Source organism: Sinohyriopsis cumingii, chromosome 13, assembly GCF_028554795.1.
Source record: "Sinohyriopsis cumingii isolate HCF-2022 chromosome 13, ASM2855479v2, whole genome shotgun sequence".
Classification (NCBI taxonomy): Eukaryota; Metazoa; Mollusca; class Bivalvia; order Unionida; family Unionidae; genus Sinohyriopsis; species Sinohyriopsis cumingii.
In genome coordinates this window covers 79,768,953-79,795,332 of record NC_142973.1, presented here as the reverse complement: position 1 = coordinate 79,795,332, position 26,380 = coordinate 79,768,953, and the positions used below count along the sequence as shown (strand labels likewise).

Genomic DNA, 26,380 nt, shown 5'->3' with positions numbered 1-26,380 from the left:
TCATCTCTATATTCTTTTTTTCATTCGTGACAATTAGCAAAGTTTTGTTATTGTCTCACATATAACTATTATTCACTATTACTTTTCATATGATCTAACTGTACTTTGTATGTACATATAGTAATTCAGTGCAGACAGCAGAGTCGTATCCCATATTATGCATCATAATGCACGTGCATTCCAGAAAATCTATGATAAATGCTGTTACACTCATGCAAGGTTTCATGCCGAACTCAATGTTTAATTTTGCAAATGAATGCAGTCGGGATTTTCTAGCACATGTATGTATTTTTTTATTAGATCATAGGATTATGTCACATAAAGCTGTACAGTAGTACCGAATTTAAGCAAGGCTCACATGAGTGTAAACAAAGATGTTGCACTAACATGGTTGCACACATCTATATGCGTCATTAAAATTATGAATTTATTTTTCATCTGTACCCGCACTGATCATTTTACGTTAAAAAACATTTCTGAAATGCATCTACTATGGATATGTTGTTTGAAATTTCTCCCGGAAGATTTAAAAAAAATAAATAAAACAATACCACGCTAAGGGTTCTGTACTTCCCGCCGCCCGCATTGTACATGATACTGTCTGTATATAAGTTCAGACTTTGTTTAGTTCTCCGAAATATCAGCGATAGTGCAAGTTCTGGATGGCCGAGAGATTGATGGCTCTGTGGCAGACAAATACCGCTGTGTAACGAGCGAATACATATTTAAAGAAGCAGAGAAGAAGCGGCAAACTACCTGTAGTCCTGCAATGGAAGGAAAGGACACGGGGACGACTCACGAGGAGCAGGACAGAGAATATCAGTGTTCTCTGGATGCAGACACCTTAGCAATAGCCCAAGAGGAGCTATCAGAATGTCCCACGGAGAGACTGGCCGCGGTACACGCTCTCAGGGAGTGGGCTGAACAGCAACCGAACCTCAGGTGTCCTACAGGTAAGTGGGTACCACATATCTCACGTGTCCTACATTTTAATGGGTAACATGTACCTCAGGTGTCCTACCGATTATTAGATAACACATACATCAGGTGTCGTGCAATTTAGTGTGTAGCATATACATACGGTGCCCTACAGGTTAGTGGGCAGCACGTATTTACGGCGTGTCATTTTTTCCAGAGTTGTTGAAAAAGTCATGATCACGAATCAATGTTGCTTATACAAAAATAATGCATGCTGCAGCAAAATAGACTATATTCCGATGACGTAACACGTGTAAATCCTGTTAAACAAAGTTGTTTGGACTATTTTTTAATCTCTCAGGATATGTTTTCAGATTATCTTGATGCATCCATTCTTTCTAGCTATAAACAGACCATTCAGTAATAACAATAAAAATAATTGATATCCACAGTACCCAGAGGTCCTGGATACTGGAAATTCAATTCAAAGCTATTAAAGCAAAAATAATATATTTAGATGGTCAAAAGATGTGTATCTAACACAGTAGAATAATATTATTGTAAAGGCTATAAGAAAAACCCACTTCAGGTAAAATTAACTTGCAATGATCGATTGTTTTCTTGAAATCCTTAAAATGATAAGATGAGAATCAGTTATTATCAAGCTAAGGCAAAACTTGTGAAACAAACTTTAAAGAAAATCGAAGCTGAAATACAGACCTTACTTACTTTAGTGAATCAAAATAATAACCTCACTATTAATAAAATAACTGAATAAAAACAAGAAGCAGATTTAGAAGAATGGAGGGAAAAAGAGGTTGAAGGTGTAATGTTAAGATTAAATGCAAGGTGGTATGAGTCTGGTGACAAATTCTAAATATTTCCTTAACCTTGAAAAGAGAAATTACACAAGCAAAGTAATAAAATACTTAATTACGGAAGATATAACAATGGTAGCAGGTCAAAAAGATATATTAAATCACCTGAAAGATTTTTTGTATGAAAAACTATACAAAAGCCAAAACAACAGTAATTTACAAACCCTTAATCCAAAGGAAGATAAAGACAGACAATTCATTAAAAATTGAAGACCAATTTCACTACTTAATATAGATTGCAAGATTGGTTCGGCATCTATTCATTCTAGGGTCAAGAAAGTCCTTCCTCTATTATTAGTGACAGTCGAATGGGTTTATGAAAGGGAGACTGATTGGTGAAAACACAAAAGCGTTGTACGATCTTATGCAGTATCTTGATGAAAAAACGAAAATGGTCTTCTCTTACTGATAGACTCCGAAAAAGCTTAGACCCGGTTGAATGGGATTTTCTAGAGAATGCCCTGAAATCTTTTAACTTTGGAAAATCTACTTGTCAGTGGTTTAGAGTATCCTGCAATAAGTCTAGAAGTTGTGTCATTAATAATGGACATTTATCCACGTTTCAAATTGGAGAGAGGTTGTCGCCAGGGAGACCCTCTAGCATCCTACTTATTTATAATAGGAATTGAACTTCTTGCAATAGAACTAAAAAAGAACACAACTATTACAGAATTTTATTTATAATGAAATGGAGCACAAATTAAGATAGTATCCTGGTGACGCTATTTTATTATTAGACGGTTCTCCTCTGTCTTTGAAGACAACATTACAGATTTTAAACGACTTTGCCTCTGCACCAGGTCTGTACTGCAATGTTTTTAAATCAAAAGCTATTTGGATTGGAAATTTTAAAAAGTTTCAAATGAAAAAATATGTCCTGAAATTGATATCAACTGGTCAGTTGCCGATTTTAGATTATTGGGAGTAGATTTCTCTTTGGATTTGGGGGATATGGTTAAACTTATTTATTTGACGAAATTGAAGGACTTAAAGAAATTGCTCGGCTGGTGGAGCAGAGGGAATTTGTCCTTTATTGGAAAAATTATTTTGATAATTTCTTGATTTTGCCCAAACTATTCATCTTTTTACTGCTCTACTAATTCCTTCACCCCATATAGAAAATGAACTGAATACATTCTTTTTCACGTTTTTTGGGGGGGTGGGGTGGGGTGGCAGAAGAGAGAGGGTAAAAAGAGATACTCTTATAGGTCCCTTTAAGGAAGGGGGATTAAATATGATTAACTTGCACTCATTTATGTGTTATATAAAACTTTATTGGACTATGCGCCTTATACTGAATGAAGATGGTTACATACAAAATCTCGTTTCTGAACAAGTATTTTGGACAATTTGGAGGTATACAGTTATTAAAATTAGGAAAAACTAAATTGAAAGAAATCTCTAAAACAATTAAAATATCTTTTGGCGCGATGTTATTGATTCTTTATCTCAGTGGAACAATGAACCGCCAACTGTCCAGAGATACTTGTCCCAATATATTCTTAATTTAGTTATATAGACAATTTAAATCATGCACAAGGTGGAGAACAAACAGTTTTGTACTTATTAAACACCTTCTTGATGCACAAATATTTCTATTAAGATTTGATGAAATAAAACAAAGAACACAAGCTAATAATTTTATACAATACTTTGCTCTTATCTCAAAGATATCAGTGAAGTGGGAAAAGAAAATTAAAAGTTTTTTGAAAGTGGAAATAACTTACATGTAATGCTCGACAAAACTTCTATTCCTAGGGTAAGAGCTAAGAATAAATTTATTTATAAAGAGCTGATAAAAACCAAGATACAAAAGCCATAATGGTAAATATGAAACTTGGTCCAGACAGCTAGGGTATATAATTCGTGTAAATGAATTGTCCAACTCTTTTGTTTTGGCTAAACCTTGTACGAAAGACACAAAACTGTTTAGTCTTAATTTTAGATTTCTGTATAGAACTATCGCCTTAAACGATTTTTTGAAAAGAGTTAATATAAGTAATAATGATAAATATACCTTCTGTAAGGAGGGAATAGAGCAGACTGAGCACTTATTCCCTGACTGTTCAGTTACTGAACATGTTTGGAAATTATTTGTGGAATGGATCCAAACTTACAACCCAACTTTTAACAATACACGAAACGTGTCTTTATAGTAAATCGAAATTTGATCTTGTCTGCTTTATAATCTTGCTTGCAAAATATGTTCTATACAAATCGTGAATAAAATAAATCCCAAATCTCACCTATTATAAAAAATTGTTTTATCGTACAAAAGGCTGGAAATATGTTACCAAACTGAATAACAGAATCGATGAGTTTAAGAAAATGTGGACCCTTTTGTCAATTTTCGATTTCATTTAGTTTTTCTTTAATTTCGGATATAAAAAAAACAAACAGGGAAAGTAAAAATCCTTGGGGTTTGTGCGTGTGTGTGTGTGTGTGTGTGATTTGGATTTTTAACGTAGCGTTAACGCTTTTTCAGTCATATCGCTACGATGTCTGCAGTGTGGCAGTTTATAGCGATGCATAGCACTGAGGAATCATGCCGCAGACATGTAGCATGATGTCACACCCAGTCACATTATCCTGACACCAGTCCGCCCAGTCATAATACTAACTCTTAATGCTGAGCGCCAAGCGAGACAGCTGTTAGTACCATTTTTATAAGTCTTTGTTATGACTCTGTCGGGGATGAAACCCACGACCTTTCGCATCCGGGGCGAACGCTCTAACCACTAGGTCACCGGAGCGGTCGCCTTGGGGTTTGTAAATGAGTGGTTCTTTTGTACAATATTTTGAGAGTGTACATGTATGTGTGTGAATGTGTGTGCGCGTGTGTATTATGTCTAAATTAATGAACACGAGTAAGCTCAGGATGGAAAATAATTTTAAGATAATGCCCAATACACACGGTCAGGTGGTGATGAAGGGAACATGTAAAATCCTGACAACTTATTTTCAATCAAAACAAAACAAAAGTACAGACCAAAAACAAACAGACCTCATGTAAACAAGTCATTAGTTTTGCAAGATGGAACTGTATGAAGGTGGGCGAGGAATACATTATATCGAACCATAAAACGACGATACTTTACAAAATAGTTATTCAAAGCTGCAGGCTTAAAGTATGACCTTGTATTTCATGAGCTGTTTAAGAATGTAAAAGGAATTTTGTTTAAAATTAATTGTGTTCTTTCTGAACAATGACAAAGAAAGGGATGTAAATATTAAACACGACCTAAGAATTGATAGTCCTGTAGAAATTTTCATAGTTTGTTATGCACAAAAGCGTAGTCAGTTGAAAATTGCCATCTTAAAACACGATGATATATTCCAAATCTACCTGGTGATGTAGCTGTTCCGCACGCAGTTGCTATCTAACTTTAAAGTTCCATCCCCCTTTTCTGTCTTGTTTACTAAAGCACAAGCTGAACATTTTCTGTCCTGAAAACTTTTCGTCAAAATCATGAAGTGCCCGTAATAGTCATTACAAGTCTTCCCTCCAAACACTGTTTTCAAGGTCAAGGTCTCATTAATCTGCCAAGCAGGTTCTTTTGCGATTTATGCGGACTCATTACAAAACGAGGCTGATGTTTGAAAATACTAGATAACTATTAAAAACGAGCCTAATGTTTACAAATATTAGATAAGGATATAAAAGGAGGCTGATGTTTAAAAATACTAGATAACTTAAAAAAGAGGTTGATGTTTAAAACTACTAGATAACTATTAAGAAAGAGGCTGATATTTAAAAATACATGATAACGATATAAAACGAGGCTGATGTTTAAAAATACTAGATAACTATTAGAAAATGAGGCTGATATTTGAAAATACTAGAAAACTATTAAAAACGAGGCTGATGTTAAAAATACTGGATAACTATATAAAACGAGGCTGGTTTTTAAAAATACTAAATATCTATTAAAAAACGAGGCTGTAGATTAAAACATGCCAGATAATTAGCTGCAAAGTTGTAAGTATCCCTCAACCTGTATTTCAGATACATTGTACCTTTTGTCGTTTCTGCGAATGCGGCATTTCAGCCAAAACGGTGCACGTACCGCCCTGCAAGCCATGTGGAAAGTTCGGACGGAGAATACACTCATATTTGGGGACATAAACCCGTGCGATCCTTGTATTCAGGGATTCCTTGATATGGGGTATGAACTGCTTTACACACACACACACACACACACACACACACACACACACACAACTTTATTATTCAAATAATTGGTTAATCTGACGCAGTCATGTCAAGTTTTGTAAACTCAAGGCTTTTTTGTGGTTAGTTTTTGTCTAGGTTTTGTTTGTTTCTCTTATGTAATTGCCTTCGACAAAGACGCAATGACAATCAAAAGTGCTTATACTAATTAAAAACTAGTTTTGCATTGTTCGTTGTGAGATTAACTTATTAACATTTATTTTAGTTAATCTCCGACACTCGATCCTTTCATGAATCCAGTAACGTTAGTCGCCCACATTCTAGTATTGGCCAGGTCAGATCAAAGTCCTTGATTCAAGTGTGTTATAACCTAGACCATTTGGAGTCTGGTCTATTCATCAAAAGTTGAATTTTGAATAAATAAGATAAAAATCCGTTATAATGTCAATCAATGCAATAGGTACGAACCACACAAAGCATGTCAAACTGAGTACACACTTTTAATTAAGGCATGTTTCAATGTATATTTTGGCATCAGTACTCTGATATGACGTAAGGTAGTTAAACTGTAAAATCATTGAGCCCAACTGTGGAGTGATATTAGGATCAGGATACATGTGGGGAAGCTGACTTTGGTGAGGAGTTCCTAATATGGTACAATGATAGAATTGTACACTTAAAAGAGAGCCGAATAACAGGACTTTTATCAGTTTATAGTATTATTATTTCATTTAACGTTTTATTATCATCCCGAGAGGTAGTGTCAGTGGGAATGTGTGTGTGTGTGTGTGCATTATTAGTGTTACATGTAAATAAAAGTAATATTATTTGTGTATTTTTCGTTGTTTATCTTGGTCCTTTGAGTGATTATCATCTGTCCCAAACATTCACAATCCCCCATCATAAGTATTTGAGTAAACGTAGGGAAGATCTTGACAATGTTATTGTCAAGTTAAAAGGCGTTGTCGCAAAGAACCTAGCTGAGATCACTGAAAACGGAGAAATCAGAGCACTGGTGTGTTGATTGCGTTTTTTGAAAATTATATTGATAACAAGTATTGTGACATAATAATACATGATTCCACATACAGCAGGGTTATAAATAGTTGTACACATACAATGTCATGATCGTTGGTCGCCGGGGAGGAAATACAACTTGAATGACCGAATATCGCTCCAGTCGGGTACTTCAGCGTTTTGAGGTTTGTAGTTACGATTAGTTTTATGATTATATACGTGATGGATTCTGGCAGCGATGATGACGTTGTGGAATTTATTGACGGAGTGTTAGGCCTAGTGGCAGAAGTTGTTAATATCGATATAAATTTTGTTCCACTTATCGACGAATATCTTCTTCGATATGGTGATACACTAAAAATAATTTTGTTAAGGATCTAATAGAAACTAATGATTGGAATCACATTGATGTACCAGAACAAACTAGAGGTCAGCGTGGATTAATCGCACAGGAAAACGCACAAAAGTTGACTACAGCACCAGATGTAAAAATATTCAGGGACTATAACATTGAAGTGGTATTCACCAATGTATCCACCCCATTTAAGTTCACCAATGAATATTTTACACCAACATTTACTCAGTTAAGAAGAGAAAGATGCCGACTGTTCCTCAACAAGAATATACTTATTCAGGCAACATTTATTGGGCAAAGACAATCGTTAGATGCAAAAGGTGTAGGCGTAATCGGTGTGTTTTTAAACGAAAAGGGTGCCAAACCACCAGAACGCGCAATCGCCGGAATTTTAAATATTCACGAACCTGATATGCTAATAATTGTATGCAATTTGTACCCGTAATAAAGAATAATTGGCCAGATGTACACATGCGTATTGCACCTGGACGTGAATGATATGTCCACACAGGGTCTGCCAGTCGTGTAATAGTGCTACGCGATTGTATTGTTAATAGAAGAGTTAAGATAAATCCCTCGATGTTGCCAACGTGACAAAATAAGCGAAGTGGAAAAACAGCTACAAGATAAAATCACAAAAAGAACCATGTTAATAGTGAAATACAAACGTGCATGTTTGCTGGTAGACTATATTTGTGTCTTTATGAGCCAGCGACTCTTGACCTGTGTGTGGCTGGACTCACAACGGCAAGCATTTAGATGCACAATCTGAATTATTTTTGGGGCTATATCAGTTGTAATCAGTGTCTCTGGCGGTGCTGTCAAATTAATTTCGATACGATTTCATTCACGAGTACGTGTCAATTCAGAACCTCTTGCAGCAGCAAAGATCAGTCTCAGCATAATTAGTAAACTGTATTGGAAAGATATCGAGGATAAATACTGATCTTGGTCGAGTCTGAGATAGTGTTGGCGGAAATGGAAAATCACCAACAACTCCGAACACAGATAAGAATTCGTGTCGTTGCGGATTTAAAAATGAGAAAAGTCGAGTGATGGTAGGCATAAATAGGAATTATATAACAAACGGATATTTCCTGTACGTTCACTCAAAATATTAATTAATTTTTTATATCAGCAAAAGTTGTTCTAACCTCGGTGCAGAATAAATCAAAATAGCCCCCCTCCCCCATCTCTCTCTCTCTCCGTGAATTAAACGCACTCAAGGTCGACCGTTTTGATACAATCTGCATAAGTTGTAACCGCACATCAATCTTTGTAAAAGAGAACAGAAAATAACAAAAATTTTATTAATAAAAGCTAATCTCAGGCTACACGTAGTTGACATACCACAACTGCAAGAACAGCGACGTCAACAACATAATGAGATACAAATCACATCATATATCAACATTCACAATCCGTGGAAGAATAATCATTCGTACGCAATGTGAGAACCTTAGGGTACAAAAATGTAATATTGTTATGGCATAATACAATGATACCAAAGGAGTGTACAAAGTGGTAAGACAGATAAAATATTATTTCATTGTAAAGCATGGAAAATTTACTTTTCCGCAGATAGCACAAACGTACTGATATTATCTGCATTGTTAATGTAACAAAAGAGGCAAGAATTTGGATAATTAAGCGATTATTGGTGGCAAATAAGTTTTGTAACTTTCCAAAAGATGGATTGCAGTAATAGAATGGGTTTAGAAACATATCCGTTTTATTTGTGAAATTTTTGACAAATGAACGAATAATTGTATTCGTCATAGATCTTTTTTTACCACAATGATTATATTATCAAAGAGAGAGAAAAGGGCATAAGCATGTCAGATGTGCATTTCATATAATCGTTTAATGCATTGTCATTCGACGATGTTTTGTTGTCCTTAAGACTTTTAATACAATTAATAATTTCTGACTCAGTAATTGCAGAATTAAGAATTTAGTCGTTATTATCTATTGTATTATTTACGTCATCTTCGGAAGAATTTTTTCAATTTCGTTGTTAATATTCTTATTTTTTAAACAATTCATATAATTTTTCGAGGTTAACAGTTTGTACCTATGTCGCCTTTCCTATGTTATTTTAGTAGCTTACGAGAATCCCTTAGTTTTTTACTTTTCATTTTGATTGTTTTGTTTTGTTGGTTGTTTTGTATATTTTACTTGTGTACTCAGTTTTTGTCATGTGCCTTTTCTTGCTAGGTGATATTTACTGCGGGCCTTTTTGTCATTTTGTTCCGAACCATCGTGTGTTATTTTTATTACAAATATGATTACTATTTACACAACATTTTGTCGCAGAATAGTTAAACAATTAAATGATCGATGAATACAGCCTGTTGATATAATTATTATCGATGTATTATGTACCTTTCTTGTGCATCCCGGTCTTCTTTACTATCTTTTCAAGCCTGAACGTTTCAATATTATCAATAAAGTCAGCCTTTCTTGCCATTTTGGTTTTGTGATGATGTTCTTTTATCATCAAGTAAAATGCATGGTTTTGTGGTAAAAACTAAAGTCAGTAATGAACAATGAGTAACCTTTAGTATAAAGTGGGTTAAGTGCATGTATACAAATAATTACATATTTCAGAGCGTCGATACAGACGATAAAAATCAAGAAAAGAAGTCTATCACAAAATTGTGAAACAAACAATCGTATCATCACCACATCTTTCCATTTAATATAATAAGATTCATCACCACATCTTTCCATTTAATATAATAAGATTATTGTGTCTACATACGTATATCAGAATTTCCCAGTATTATTAATTTCTAGGCTCAATGCTAATTATTTCTTCCTCACTTTATATTCAACGAGAATTTTCGTGGTATCATTGAAAAATTGTGCTTACTCGGCAGCAGAATTAAACTGTTTCAGAAGGATCTCGTCTAATTTCAGATATTTTTTTATGAGTTCTGGCATTTAAAGTCTCCCATTAAAACCATATTTGTTCGAAGTACACCTGTTGGGGATTTTGGATGTAAACATGTCAATTTTGTATATAGCATAAAACCTTGAATATAATGGAGGAACATATACGACACCAAAATAAACGCCGTTGTCTGGTTTAGAACTAGTTTTCTCGACTTTAAATGAAAGTATGTAATCCGAATCAGATTGAATGATACTTATGCAAGGTAAAATACAATTCTTTGCTTCTGAATTTTAGACCAATAAGTATATCCACGCAGTTCATTTATATCAAAATTCTCTGGCTTTATTTCACAAACAGATAAATATCAAATTTTTGAATGAGTTCACAAAAGCCAGATTATTAAAGTCTACTTAAAAGACAGCTGTCATGTTGTGGTGAAAATTTGCTGATTCTTCATACTTTCATGTATACACATATCTTCTTATAGTTAATTCGTAGTTAAGAGCACCTTGGATAATATCAGTACGTATTATGCAACATTACGACTATACACCCGATTCTGGACACAAAGAAACTGCCTGTCTGTTGTTTAACCATTACGCAAAGACCTGTCCGCTGCAAATTCAAAGGGAATTGTGCCACCAGTTAGAGACCCCGGTGTTTATTTTGCAATCAATCAGAGTGATGTCACGACTGGCTTGAAAGCAATTTCGGGCGTTGAGGGACCGAAAACCCGAGAGTAACATGTAAGTGATAAATTACCCCAGATCTGTTTTCAAAGAGACCAGACCATATCCAGTCAAAACTGAGAGATTCAGATCTTGGGCGGGGTCTTAATAAGCAGCCACTTATGTTCGGACCAAATCCATTTTTCCAGCCAGTACATGTGTGAACCTCGCTAGGGGTGGATCATAGTGAAGTTGAGAGGCATCAGACTGTAATCAGAGTGGTGCGCTTGTTAAAAGGCGGGGAGGAATTCTAATGAAATTCTAGGTTTGGATTTGCGAACAAAGGCTTCTTGAGGTAACATATCTATGCTCGAATTAGTCTTACTTTCATAGCCAGGTGTTGTAAGATTGATACATTGTTATGTACGTTTAATTTATTAGAAATGGAATCTTCCATATATAGCTGAATTATAAACATATCGTAACGTAGCGTCTAGCAAATTATTAGCATGCCATATTAACGTATGTAGAATGTCAGATGGGAATCGAAGTGGATTGTGTAATTTGCTACTATGTTGCATCGTAATGCATAACGGAATTTATTAGAGATTTGTGTTAGAACTTGTACTTGCTTTATCAGTATATGACCATAGATTGTGAATTATGCAGAATTAATCATTGTTGGACTAATGCACACATAATTAGGTATTTGTATTTTTGTATAGGTCTTTTAATAATTCTTAGGGTAGGAAATGCGTATGATTGCTATTGATGATGATAGCTACTATATCGAGAAGTTAATAATTAGGGAAGTGTATATCAAGGACTGATTGTCTGAACAAATCCAAATGTTCCAGTGAAAAGTAATAGATTGAATATAATGTTGTGAAATCCCGCTGAGATGTCTGCAAACCAGAATCAACATTCTGATCAAGTCTCATGAATGTCATCAACCGATGGCAAGCACGTGCAACATGATTTTGATAAAAATTTAGCAAAACTTCTTCAGAAGGTTCTTGATGTCCATTTATCCTCAAAGGAACTTCACTAATCCCAAGCGTGTCAAACGCCATTGGATTTCTTTCCTGCGAATCCACTCTGGCATTTTCCTGAAATGCGATGAATATATTTCGTGGTGCTGACACCCCTTGCTGTGATGCTATCTGCCATGTGAATAAACCAGCAGCACTACTTTGAACGCTATATGTAGTCATTGTCAACCATGATAATGTTAATTTACCGCCTTGACCCATGAAAGATAACAATCGTTGTTCTTCATCGATTGATGGAGTCATTAAAGGCATCCACAGTGACAGTTTTGTTTGTATTACTTTACCTGCATCAACTGCGTTGGGTCGCCAGATTGCAACATTGTCGGTGGCTTTTCTTACAATTACCAGAATGTAGCGCCAAATATAACTTTTCTAACATTTCTACAGAATCCAAATATATGTGATAGTGGAATCACACATGAAATTTTTTCTTCTCCATTTAACATTGATCTGTGCGCTGCGAATCCCAAGTTGAAATTTTCATTCCTCGATGCATCTTCAGTTCAAGCTGCATTCATTGTCACATTATTGCTCTCGGGGGTTATTAGTGGTATCCTTTGTAAAGAACTCTGATGGACCAAGTGACCTCGAATAATCATCGGAATATCTTGCCAAACCCAATATCGTCGTAGCAATATCAACATTTTTGAGACACGATTCAACATTTTTTCCGTCAATCATGTATATGGCACTGTTAAATAATGCTATAATACCATTGTTAACAAAACCAGGTCGATCTAAAAGTCCGTATGCTGTATCATCTGCTTTGAAAAGTCTACCTTTTATTTCAATAAACGCTTCATCAGGTAAAAAATATTTACTTATATCTTGAACAATTCGATTTGTCCACATGCGTTAGGTATACGTGCGTCATAAGAATAATACTGTTAATCGCGCAGATTCATCTTTGAGAACTGGTGCGTTCATGTCAAATGCTGATCAGATACACATTTGAACATTTTATTATAATTTTTATTGCCAAACACGAATACAACTTCCTGCTATTAAACTTGCAGTTATTACCTTTTCTTTTTCTGATAGTGGTACACCAGCTAACTCAGCTAGTTTTTGATTTGCAGTTTTATCGTTTATTTTACTAATATTTGAAGGCATAACTTCAGGCTGGGTAATTTTACTGGCTGCGGTTTCCTTCGTATTTATCGTGCTAGTCTATCCTTGATTGCTGAGAATACTTTACTGGCAACATCACCAACAGCACCAATTCCTTTATCACGAACAACGTCAATAGCTTTCATTGATAATTGTTTTGTAATCGGTATTGATTTTGGGGCTATCCTTCTAAATAAACCCTGAACAACATCACCGAGTCCATATCTGTAGGTAACTTTATATGTTGGTAATCGCGAATTTATCACCCTGATCATTACAGGTCCACGCTGAGCATTAAGTATAATCATCTTATTTTCTTGTCACTGATTGAATTGTATACCCTCAATCACTGTGATAATCATTAGCTATTTCATCAATGAGGGACCGATACACATTAATGTCCATGATACCGCCTGTAAATAATCTTTGACAAATACCAACTGCTTCATTAATGATTTCTTGGGAATTATTACCGGCTCGTTTTCCGCCAATCAGAATTTCTAATCGTTCAACATCTGCAAGAACATTACTGGGGCATGAAGTAACAAGGCCACTTTCTTGAGTAGCAAAATCACTTCGATTTGCTCCTTCTTCCCTACTTGATGTTTTGTCTGCTTTTTTCTTACTTGGTGAAGAACTTAATTTCTTCCATCGTTTCATTTCTTCGAATTCCAAATCTTTTTTTTTTTGTTTCCTTGCTCGTTCACCCTCTTTAAGTTCGACTTCATTTCGATTTCTCTTTGTTTCCTTTCTGCTTTTGTTTTTCAAAGTTGCAACTTCATTTCGTCTTCTTTTTGTCTCCTTTCCTAATTTTCTTCTTCAATATACTCATCTACTTTCTCTTTAAAGATGTTAAAATTATAAATATCTTCCTTAGATCTGATATGCGGAGCATAAGTAGCGATGCGATAGACATCCCTTCTCCAATCGACAGCTTTTAGAGTTTTAACATATTTGGGTTTTACATATTTATTTCTATCATGATATCCTAACGCAGCAATATTAAGTATTTTGTCTTCGTCCTTGACATCCTTCAGGCGGAAATTTATCTGTAATGTTAGTTCTAACTCTTGGCAGAGGTTGTGTCTCATCTCCAGGTTGTGGTTGATGGAGTTGCTCGGGTGGTGGTTGAGCTGGTTGAAGAAGGTTAGCAGTATCAACAGGTAATGTCCAAAATGCTTTTTGAGCCGCCTTAGTTGCTGTAACAATTTTCTTGGTTGGTTCGATAATTGGTTCAAATAACTGTTCTGTACCGTCTGCAAATTCTACATGAGACTCCTGATTTGCTTGTAGTTGCTGCTTGACATCATCACGAACATGGTTATATTTCGTAATTGACTCTAGTCGATCTCGAGTTAATCTAGCTGTGCGAGAATCCATTATTGATACAAGGGTGAGACCAAAAATGAGTGTCCGACGGGTAAACAACAACACGCATTATAAATTTGGAAAAACACGAACGACAAAAATGAAGTAACAAAATGAGCTAACCCAATTAGAGAACTATCGGTTTTGGTTAGGGGCTTCGGATTGACGTTATTGACCTTGTATTTTCAGTTTTTCGTATGAATTTTTTTCCTTCATAAATGAACCTTAAAGCAAGTGGTCTATTCACCCTCACTGCTGCTGCTCGCATAGCAAACACCTCGCTTGCCAAGTCATGGCGGATAGAGGCTGTGACATGCATTAGAGCCCAAACGGTACAAATGGGGCAAAACCAGCATAATGACTGTCTTCATGGTAACCTTCTGAATCAAATGAATTCGTTTTATGCGGAGATGCAACCACTTTAATTATGGCGTCAAAGTGTGAGTATGAGACTCGAACCACAGTTAAAAGTTCTGTTTCCAATGAATCGAATACCTTGTGTTGTTGTGGGTGGCAGCCTCTGTCAAGATGTTGTTGTTGTTGTTGGGTTTTAACGCCATTTTTCAGCACACAATTGGCTATACATGGTGGCCATTATTAATGGTGGAGGAAGAACTCGGGAAACCCTGGAAAGAACCACCGACCCACGAGAAGCTACCGGCAATCTTTCTCACATGCCCACACTGGCTGAATTCGAGACTCGAAACGGCGGGTGAGATGGCAGTGATCCGGAACGGAGAACGCCTTAGACCACTCGGCCACTCGGGGCCCCTCTGTCAAGATAGAATCGTATATAAGTTAATATGTGTTCAGTGGATTTAGTTCCACGAAATGCTGTAAACAGATACAAAATATGCGTCGTTAAAGTGATCAATCAGCTTTCAGCGCATCGGGAGTCTCTATTATGAACTTAGCCTAATTTCCATTTAGTCAACACTGCTTTAAAATTTTAGTTGCTCCTTCGATCCATTATTATTTTTGGTCGTATGTATGTATGTATATATATATATATATATATATATATATATATATATATATATATATATATAATACGTTTATTGTAGGGTATTCTTTCCACTTCCGAAACCTGATCAACATGGCAGAACGATTATATTTGATCGTCCTGGTGAGTATTATTCTATATTACTTACTTTCGGCTGTGTTGGTTCCAGATGGTTCAACACACACACCTCTCTCTCTCTCTCTCTCTCTCTTTATCTATATATATATATATATATATATATATATATATATATATATATATATATATATATATATATATATATATGTGCAAGTGCCATATTATACCATCATAATCGAACCGTGTTTGAACACTCGGGCTTAAACTTTAGACGTACCCGACCCCCATCCCAATCCACCCAATACCTCTATGGGAAAATTATTTGAATATTCTCACATATTAAAATGTTGTCTCGCATGATGTGATGTCATAGGGGATGTGCATAGATGTTGTGTTAATCGGAGTATGTTCTAACATGGAGTATATATATTGAAACACCCGACACAGAAATCAGAGATGTAATGACAACAAAATTTGAGATAAGTAGACACGATAACCTTACCATATTCCTGCAGTTTCACCCACAGAGAAGATTTATAGAACAGATTATGTAATAAATAAATTAAGAATGTGGACTGGATGCTATCTAGAGTGGATTCGTTGCTCAAGCAAGGCTGTTGGCAAGCTTGTTACCCAAACAAGAATTCATTCGTATTTGAGATCAACCATTAAACATCCACAAACCTACCTTAATTTCCTTAATGACCAAAAGAATATAATTCACTGTTGCATGACTTTTAAGACATTATTTTTCAAGCTTTCAAAAAATATTTTATGTATATTTCTCTTCCGATCGCAGGCATGCTTGATGTGGCGGAAATGAAGAGCAAATATGGGGAAAACATATTGTTTCGCACTGCGGTTTGTATTCTGGACTGGCTCTTGATGAATGAGCGAACACAGGTCAATGGTATCGTCTTTATCAGTGACCAGTCTGGATTCAAGAGTGAACAGAGTTCTGTATACAGTTTTTATAACATGAAGAAAGCCATGGAATGTTTCCTGGTAAATGATACTGTTTTATGAGAAAGAATTTGGGACTTGATCTTCCAAACGATACAGAGGAAAGTCATTTCGATTAACTTTGTAAAGCTCCCCTCTCTTCCGGAAAAAGTTCTCAATGGTGATATCTGGTTCAGCCGATGTTATTTATTTATTTGTTTATTTATTTATTTCATCATACATTATGAATAAGAAAAGTTAAAGTACATGCACAAACATTCGTTGAAACTGTTGTTCAGACCACGCAAATGATATTATGAAATATGGTATTTGTTACAAGAATAAAATAGAGTAATTCTAGCTAATAGTTTCATCAGAAACTTGTTTGGAATTATCCCAACATCAAAGTATGCTACAAAACTCACGAGTTTCGAGAAATTGGTGTCCTCAAAACTTGTCAGAATTATACTATTAATTTCTTTCCTATCTGACTTAGAAATACTAATGTACTGTTAGCATTCATGTTGCGTGTTGTTGGTATCTCAGAACTCCAGCGTTCTGATATGTGTGTTCATAATACTGTGCGCAAAATATAACCGCTGATTATGTGAAGATTTACGATGTGAGGTATCGACAGTACTTATCAAACTACTAAAGAGGAGAATAGAACTTTATTCGCATGACGTATGTAAATAAGCACAGTCAATACGTATTTCAAATAAGATACATTGTTGCATAAAGGAATGAATAAATAGATGAGTAATGTGGATAGAAACATATGTACACATATCATCTCAGAGAGAGAGAGAGAGAGAGAGAGAGAGAGAGAGAGAAACAAAAACAGTAACAGAAAGTGTTGACCTAAGTAATCTGCAATTGTTAAATCTTCATGTCTAAGTAATTCTAGTACTTTGTACATGCTTGGTTCTTGCCAGTGATGAGGATAATTATAAGATTTTGTAAGTGAGAGGTATACATGACAGGTTAAGATACAATTTGGATTCATCTTCAGCCACATTATTTACATAAAGTTCACTTTTCCTTTCGTGCCGTTCGACCACTTTATGTACACAAAGTTAACTTTTCCTTTCATGGCGTTCGACCACATTATTTACACAAAGTTAACATTTCCTTTCATGGTAACCGCTCCGGTGGCCTAGTGGTTAGAGCGTCCGCCCAGGATGCGGGAGGTCGTGGGTTGGATCCCCGGTCGAGTCATACCAAAGACTTACAAAAATGGTACTAACAGCTGCCTCGCTTGGCGCTTAGCATTAAGAGGTTAGTGTTAGGACTGGTTGGTCCGGTGTCAGGATAATGTGACTGGGTGGGACATCATGCTACATGTCTGTGGCATGATTGCCCCAGTGCTAGACATCACTATAAATTGCCACATTGCAGACATCGTAGCGATATGACTGAAAAATTGTTAAAGCTAAGTAAAAATTTCAAATCACATCACATCCTTTCATGGCGTTCGACCACATTATTTACACAAAGTTAACATTTCCTTTCATGGCGTTCGACCACATTATTTAAAGAAAGTTCACTTTTCATATCATGGCGTTCGACCACATTAATATAAACAAAGTTCACTTTTCCTTTCATGGCCTTCGACAATATTAATTACACAAAAGATCACTTTGCCTTTCATGGCGTTCGACCACATTATTTAAACAAAGTTCACCTTTCCTTTCATGGCGTTCGACCACATTATTTACACGAAGATCACTTTTCCTTTCATGGCCTTGGACCACATTATTTAAACAAAGTTCACCTTTCCTTTCATGGCGTTCGATCACATTATTTACACAAAGTTCACTTTTCCTTTCATGGCGTTCGACCACATTATTTACACAAAGTTCAATTTTCCTTTCATGGCGTTCGACCACATTATTTACACAAAGTTCAATTTTCCTTTCATGCCATTCGTTTTCAACGTGATTACCAGTTTCGATATTTAATGGCTGTGACGAAACCTCTAATTTAGTTAAAGCACAACAACAACAACAACAACAACAAGAGCTTACTGTATGTCCTTACTATTTAATCTTGTACATTTCTATTTATAGCACACGTATCCAGCTCGTTTCAAGGAGGTTCACATTTACAACATGTCCCCTCTGTACGAGACTGTTCTCACGATGCTGAGACCCCTTATGTCGGACAAGCTCAGGGGCAGGGTAAATTTCTTATATCCATTTGTTTTTATCATATGCAAAAATGCAAGGAATAATGAAACTGACAAAACTAATACTTCATTGAATGTCACTGGACGACTGTCCAAGTGGGTTCAGATTTTCAGTAACAGAAAGTGTTGAGTAGAACTAGTGTCAGACTACTGTACACAATACAGCCTAAAGTAGATTCGCGTATTACACAGCGGACAGGGTGACATTTCAGTAGCGTGTCCTACTGCTAGGCACATAAATACAAAGGTAAGGTATCAGGCAGCGGGCAGTGCCATTGCACTAGCGTGTCAGGTTATTAATGCACTACACCTGAGTCCTAACTTTGTTCTTGTCTATCAGCGGACAGGGTGCCATTACACCGGTGTGTAAGGTTACTAGACACTATTCCGCCTCACTTGGCTCAGGTCTTACACAAGAGACGGGGTGCCAATGCATGAGTGTATAAGGTCACTCGAGACTCAACCGCCTAACTTAGTTCAGGATTTACATAAACTTAGTTCAGGATTTACATAATGGACAGGGTGCCATTACACTAGTACTGCTCAGTGGCCTAGTGGTTAGAGCGTCCGCCTCGGATGCGTGAAGTCGCGGGTTCAAACCCCGTATGAGCCATACCAAAGACTTATAAAAAATAGTTCTTACAGTTGCCTCGCTTGGCACTCAGTATTAAGGGGTTAGTGTTATGATTGATCGACCTAGTGTCAGGATAATGTGACTGGGTGTGACATCATGCATTATGCCCCAGTACTATCCCAGTACATCATTATAAACTGCCACACTGCAAACATCGTAGCGATGTGACTGAAAAATTGTTAAAGCTACGTTAAAAATCCAAATATTACACACACCACTACACTAGTGTATCCGATTACGAGACAGTACGCGGCCAAAGGAAATTAAGACATTATTACTTCGATGTGATAATATAGGACAGAAGAGATTCTCGACATATACGTAAATAATGAGAGTTCTTACCGCCATCGTATATGTACGATTATTACAAGTTGAACCTCTGATGAGTAACACCATCTTATAGTGTTATGAAAATATACGGCGTGACCTCGTTCCAATGTATCCAAAAATAGGAATAACATTTTTTCCATGCTGCGCATTATTGACTTTTTATTTAACTTTTTGCACACATACGTGTATACCATCTGGAAAATAACTGCCAAATTATTTGGCCGATTATATGCAATATTCAAAACTTAGTTGTTTCTATGATATTAAAGTAGGTGTTGTCAAAACTACTCGCGTGCAGGTGTGCAATATGCAGGAAAGCATACATATTACTTTACTTTGGTGAAGAGTTAATTCAAGCGTTAAATAAGCTTAGCGACTAAACTAGAAATATGAGCTTGCAAAACTCGTATCCCCGCGTTTTCCCGCTTATCCGATGTGACCTGCGCCCTGGTCTTTAAATTTCTTGTGCAAATCCCCGACGGGAAGAAGTGCCTCAAGGGTAAATGAGCAATTTTTTTTTTCATTACCAGTATCTGCATATATTTTATAGTACAGGTATGTTTATAGCTTACAAGTTATGACCCAGAGGATTAAATACCTGGGGATATGGACGAAAGCCAAAGCCAATGTCAGTTGCATGTTTTTTTCCCATTTCATGTTCATTAAGTGTGTATAAGGTTATATGGTGGTTTCCAAGCTATAACGCAGGGGCTCTATCTCCGGAGATTTAGACGGACGCTGAGATCATTATATTTTACATGCATACATGTATTCCCGTGCCTAGTAAGCGTATGCATGTACGGTAGAGAGCTTAATAGTTTAAAATTTATGACTCGGGGATTAAGTCTTGTCGTGGGGATGGACCTCGGGGTTAGTGTCAATTGCATGCATAATTTATTTTTCGCGCCAAATAAATGTTGTGGTGATCTCAGTTGTTTCTATGGTATGAGTTTTTGGAAGTAGTATTACTTTTAACATTGATCACATATTCATTATAAAACAAAACAAATTTCAGGAATTGTTTGAAATTTACGGAACATCGCCTCTCCCCCCCCCCCCGCACCCCCCCCCCTCCGCACCATCCGCAGAGGCGTGAACACAATTCCGAAATTAATGGCACAATTTCCATTCACAACGCTATTACTAACCCAAGTTTAATGTGTCTAGCTTAAATGGCGTGGGAGGAGTGCAATGGCGTTATACACATATATTCTTATATCCGCATATAGGTACTGAAGGAATGCGTGCTAATATTTCAAAGCTTCCTTAAAAACGAGGGGATAAAACAAAAATAACAACACTACTACAAGCCAAACAACCAAACTTTTTATCTTTCAGCTCGTTGTTCACGGGAAGAATTTTCATAACATATACGAGGATATCGGTAAGCAGTACCTCCCGGCAGAATATTTACCCGACGACTACACTGGGGAAAATCAGGGCACGCTACCAGAAATTATAGGTCAGTCTCCTTGAGTGCATGTGTTTCTCTTGAACTATCTAATAACGCAGATATAGTGTAGAATCGTGATTATATGACAATACAAATACAAAGTCTTTATAGCGAAGTAAAGTTAGATTTGGAGACTGCAATTGTTAATTATATTTAGAAACTGACCTTCCTAATTAGATTTGGAAACTGCCTTTGCTAATTAGAATTTGGAAACTGCTTTGCTAATTATATTTGGAAACTGCCCTTTATAATTAGATTTGGAAACTGCCGTTGCTAATTATATTTGGAAACTGCATTTGTTGATTATATTTGGAAACTGCATTTGTTAATTAGATTTGGAAACTGCCCTTGTTAATTAGATTTGGAAACTGCCGTTGATAATTATATTTGGAAACTGTCTTTGCTAATTAGATTTGGAAACTGCCTTGGCTAATTATATTTGGAAACTGTCTTTTCTAATTACATTTGGAAACTGCCCTTGCTAATTACATTTGGAAGCTGTCTTTTCTAATTACATTTGAAAACTGCCATTGCTAATTATATTTGGAAACTGCCTTTGCTAATTATATTTGGAAACTGCCCTTGCTAATTAGATTTGGAAACTGCCCCTGCTAATTAGATTTGGAAACTGCCTTTGCTAATTATATAAGGAAACTGTCTTTTCTAATTACATTTGGAAACTGCCCTTGCTATTTACATTTGGAAACTGCCTTTGCTACTTACACAAATTGATTACGTAGTAATGTCAGTTTTCAATCATTCGTAGAAGTATAACTATTTGATCGTTTCTTGTAAATCCAATTTCACGGAAGAGTATCACTCACTCTTTTAATTTGATTATGACGGTTCTTTTGGCTTTATCTCCCAATATCTGAATACTCTAACTTTATTTTCTTGAAAATCTGCACACCGAAGATTACTTTCTGACTTTTTTAAAAACTGTTTTTGACAATTTTTTCACTAAATTAAGCATTATGTACTCAGTCATCGTTTTGATCTGAATAAAATGTAACAGAGACAAAATACGGGGTATCTTGTAACAGTCATCGTTTGGTCGAACTATATTGTAACTGTAACATAACCACTCATTATCTTGTACAGTACCAGTCATTGTTTGGTCGAACTAAAATGCAACAAAGAGATTAATGCAGATTATCCTGTACAGTACCAGTCATAGTTTGGTCTGACTGTAATGTAATAAAGAGATGAATTGCAGATTATCTTTTACAGTACCAGTCATAGTTTGGTCTAACCATATCGCTACAAAGAGATGAATTGAGGATTAGCTTGTACTGTACCAGTCATAGTTTGGTCCATAAATTATGTAACGGAGATACGAATTGCTGATTATCTTGTATTGTACCAATCATACACTGTAGTTTGGTCTAACAATAAGGTAACAGGGGCACGGAGTATCTTGTATTGTACCAGTCATTATTGGTCTAACTATAAGAGTCATGAATAACGGAGTATCTTGTACTGTACCAGTCATTATTGGTCTAAATATAATGTTACAGAGTCATGAATAACGGAGTATCTTGTACTGTACCAGTCATTATTGGTCTATTATGTTACAGAGTCATTAATAACGGAGTATCTTGTACTGTACCAGTCATTATTGGTCTAAATATAATGTTATAGAGTCATGAATAACGGAGTATCTTGTACTGTACCAGTCATTATTGGTCTATTATGTTACAGGTCATGAATAACGGAGTATCTTGTACTGTACCAGTCATTATTGGTCTAACTATAATGCAACAGAGTTATGAATAACTGAACTTCTTGTATATTCAGAATCTGGTTAACAGAGCTTAGAGTTACGACCGGAACCCTTCGCCGGTGCGATGTCAATTCAATGAGCGCCTGATTAATAGAGTGCGTGTTTTAAGGATGGTACGGGGGTGGGGGATACATAAAACAGTCATTGACTGTGCAACAGATCTTTGATAAAGTTATGCAAGTGCACGTGCCAGAACAAAGGAACATGGAAACTTGCCATTGATACAGCTTTCAAGACATTCCTTATTTGTCATTGGTGTATTTCATCTAAGTTAAGACAACTACATCTATGTATTTGATGGACTGAAATCATTTTTTCTACTATTAGACAAAGTTGATGATTATGACTTGTGACTATTGTGTTAAACATCTTTGTTCAAGAAAATATGACGCATTCAAACTATGGTAATTTGCGTCAACATTTTCATTAAAGGAAGCATCACGCTTTCAAACTATGCTAAATTGCGTTAACATTTTCACTGAAAGAAACATCACGAATTCAAACTATGGTAAATTGCGTTAACATTTTCATTCAAGGAAACATCATGCATTGAAACTATAATAAATTGCGCTAACATTTTCATTCAAGGAAACATCATGCAATTCAAACTATGATAAATTGCGCTAACATTTTCATTCAAGGAAACATCATGCAATTCAAACTTCATTCAAGGTAACATTCATTCAAACTACTGAATCTTTTATTTTCCGTATTGCTGATGAGTAAATGGATATTTATTGTATGTGATATTAATGTTAGTAACAAGTTGGCATTAACATTTTGTTTTGATAAGTGTTCTGCCTTGGTAAGGTGTACAATCGTTATCAAAACAACAATTCTTTATTCAGGTAAACTGAAAGAAGCTCTAAGAAAACCGGAAGTAGTAACCTACATACAGAATCTAAGCTCAAGCAAGTATGGCTGGCACAAGAATCTCGATATTACAGAAGGACAGGCCGGAATAACTGGATAAAAGAGCGAAGGCTAACGACAATGAAAATATATGGTAGACTGTGTGTACATTAACCTTTAGTAATTGAAACAATCACGTGAAAATGTGTCAGATAATAGTGGCATTGAAGAGGACACAACAACAAAAAACTGTAATAGCGCATCCTTTGGAAACATTTTGCTTTGAGGCTTGAAAGATCAAGAAATCTGTGCTTTATTTGATCTTTTATTAGCATCTAGGCCATCTTATGCTTGTTTTATTAATATGAAGTTGAAATCTCACCAGCAAGACCCTGCGGCAAAAAGAAAATTAAATATAATTTTACTTATATATTTATCCTGCAATTCTTAATGCTTTATTGAACTATATCAGAGGAAGAAAAAATGATGTCGACACAGTGGCCATATTACTTTTAGAACCTCTTTATTTTCCCATTTAGAAATATATCTGCACCTATGTATGCTATTTAGATCTGTATTTTCATCTTAAGGCCTGCATACTTCTTCCTTTTCTTTTTTTTTTCTCTCTCTCTCTCAAACACACACACAAGTCCAAAAGTATTAAACGTTCCGAATGAATTCCACTAGTCCTGATATAAAATATGAATCTATTCAGAATGCCACTGCATGAATTCACAAGAATCTAAAGTAATGCATTAATTCAAAGTCAGTGAGCGCTTTAGTAATTCCAACGCATGCTTTATATAAATAATTCCTCTCACACTGTATCTGAGCACACTGCTAGGAATGAGTTATTGACTATCTTGTTGTTACATTGGATGTGTGAACAGAGTCATTAATAATTGTTGACGTGGGTCCCGGGTTGCCTTTACCGAACACTGCATTCTCACCTCTGTCCACGTGGGTTAGAGTCTCGGGCTTGGCCACTGTAGATATGTGAGAAAGCTTGCCAGTAGCTTTCCCTGGGACTGTGGATATTACCTGGGTTATCCTGTATACACACACACACACACACACACACACCGCCACCACACAGAGAGGGCCCGACACATGTAGGGCTCTCTGTGTAGCCCATCTACAGTATTTACCAAGTTCAAAATGAAGTTGATGAAATAAATGATACTCCTAAACACGATCCATCATTTCGATATTAAATAGAAAATAATGTAATAAATTTGGGGCGTTCGCATTTGTATTTAGCTCTCCATTTTAAGAATTTCTTAGATTTTTTTGATTACTTGTTTTGATTATGGGAAGTTGGTGCTGGGGAGATAGTCTTCTGCCCGAATAATTAGCCAATTACTTGGAGAAAACGTCACAGATTGCAGTGTTTGTGAGATTTCATGATGCCATGGATGAGTTTTAGTGAGTTCAGGTCAGAGCCGCATTAGTGTCCCTATTAAAATCTAATTGTGTGGATTGATTGTGTGACTCCATATGCAGTATCTTTTATATTGGGAACTGGTAATTTGTACAAAAGAATAAATGAGAAAGGATTATTCCGTCATCTGGAGACGCCTTCTGTGTTTGCTATGATGTTAAATATGGTGTAGAGTTACAGGCGAACTGAGGCTTAAAATCATGATTTCACTGACCAAGAGTAGCGTAGGGAAAATAGTTCCCTGTATTGGATGGTTGAGTTGTAAATTTTCACGGCGTGAAATGCTGGCGTTACATTACGGAAATGTAATGAAGAAAAACCATGCAGTTGTGAGGTTGATAGGCAGTTGTGAAGTTGTAAGATTTGTGGTCATGCATTAATTACACGAAAATTATGTATAGTCTGGGCTTGTTGGAATGTCCAGTTTACAACAGTAATTGTATAGAAGTTTTTGGATATCAGGGGAAAACAGGTGACTTCTCGCTCGGCAAAGAAACCCCTTTGGCTTATTACAATATCAATGGAGATACCCAAGTATGTTTAAATGTATTCAATAGTATGTGCATTTTGAATATATATATATATATATATATATATATATATATATATATATATATATATATATATATATATATATATATATATATAAAGCAATTATCACAATTATGAAGTGGGTAATCCATCCACCGTTTGCATATAATTTACATAAGGTTCGAAGTTTAATTTAACTTTTCGTTTATCAAACTAACTTTCTGTGTTTAAAATAATTATAGATGTCTAACGACAAAAACATTTATGCCTGTTAACTGACGATTTTATTTGGGATATAAAGATTTGATTTTAGATATAAAAATATTATTTGGGATATAGAGATTTGATTTTAGATATAAAAATATTATTTGGGATATAAAGATTTGATTTTAGATATACAAATATTATTTGGGATATAAAGATTTGATTTTAGATATAAAAATATTATTTGGGATATAAAGATTTGATTTTAGATATACAAATATTATTTGGGATATAAAGATTTGATTTTAGATATACAAATATTATTTGGGATATAAATCCAACTGCAAACAAAGACATAACTGCTACGTTTCCTTTTGCTTCTTTGTTAGTTTTGTTTTAATACAATAAAGTTTGTTATTAGTGAACAGTATGTCAGCGTATACCCCTCAAATTACTCGCTGTGCACCTCTTCAAACTTTCTCGTTTTGATTATCCAATTATTAAA

The 26,380-nt window shown here is 35.6% G+C and overlaps 1 protein-coding gene across 1 annotated transcript; it reads left to right on the top strand.

Annotated features, from left to right (window-relative positions):
• The first annotated feature begins 654 nt into the window (after positions 1 to 654).
• On the top strand, positions 655 to 25,697 carry LOC149785883 (alpha-tocopherol transfer protein-like). Its single transcript, XM_089931253.1, has 7 exons — positions 655 to 953; positions 5,803 to 5,962; positions 15,501 to 15,562; positions 16,317 to 16,522; positions 18,529 to 18,639; positions 20,950 to 21,073; positions 23,696 to 25,697. The coding sequence occupies exons 1-7, from the start codon at positions 770 to 772 to the stop codon at positions 23,818 to 23,820; spliced, it is 972 nt and encodes a 323-aa protein (XP_089787379.1). The 5' UTR covers positions 655 to 769; the 3' UTR covers positions 23,821 to 25,697.
• Positions 25,698 to 26,380: the final 683 nt, after the last annotated feature.

Excerpts from the sequence above, each read along its gene's own strand:
- LOC149785883 (XM_089931253.1), top strand. The coding sequence starts at position 770 with ATGGAAGGAAAGGACACGGGGACGACTCACGAGGAGCAGGACAGAGAA. Across the intron at positions 5,963-15,500 it reads CAGGGATTCCTTGATATGGG|GGTATTCTTTCCACTTCCGA; the intron begins GTATGAACTGCT and ends CGTTTATTGTAG. Across the intron at positions 18,640-20,949 it reads CGGACAAGCTCAGGGGCAGG|CTCGTTGTTCACGGGAAGAA; the intron begins GTAAATTTCTTA and ends TTTATCTTTCAG.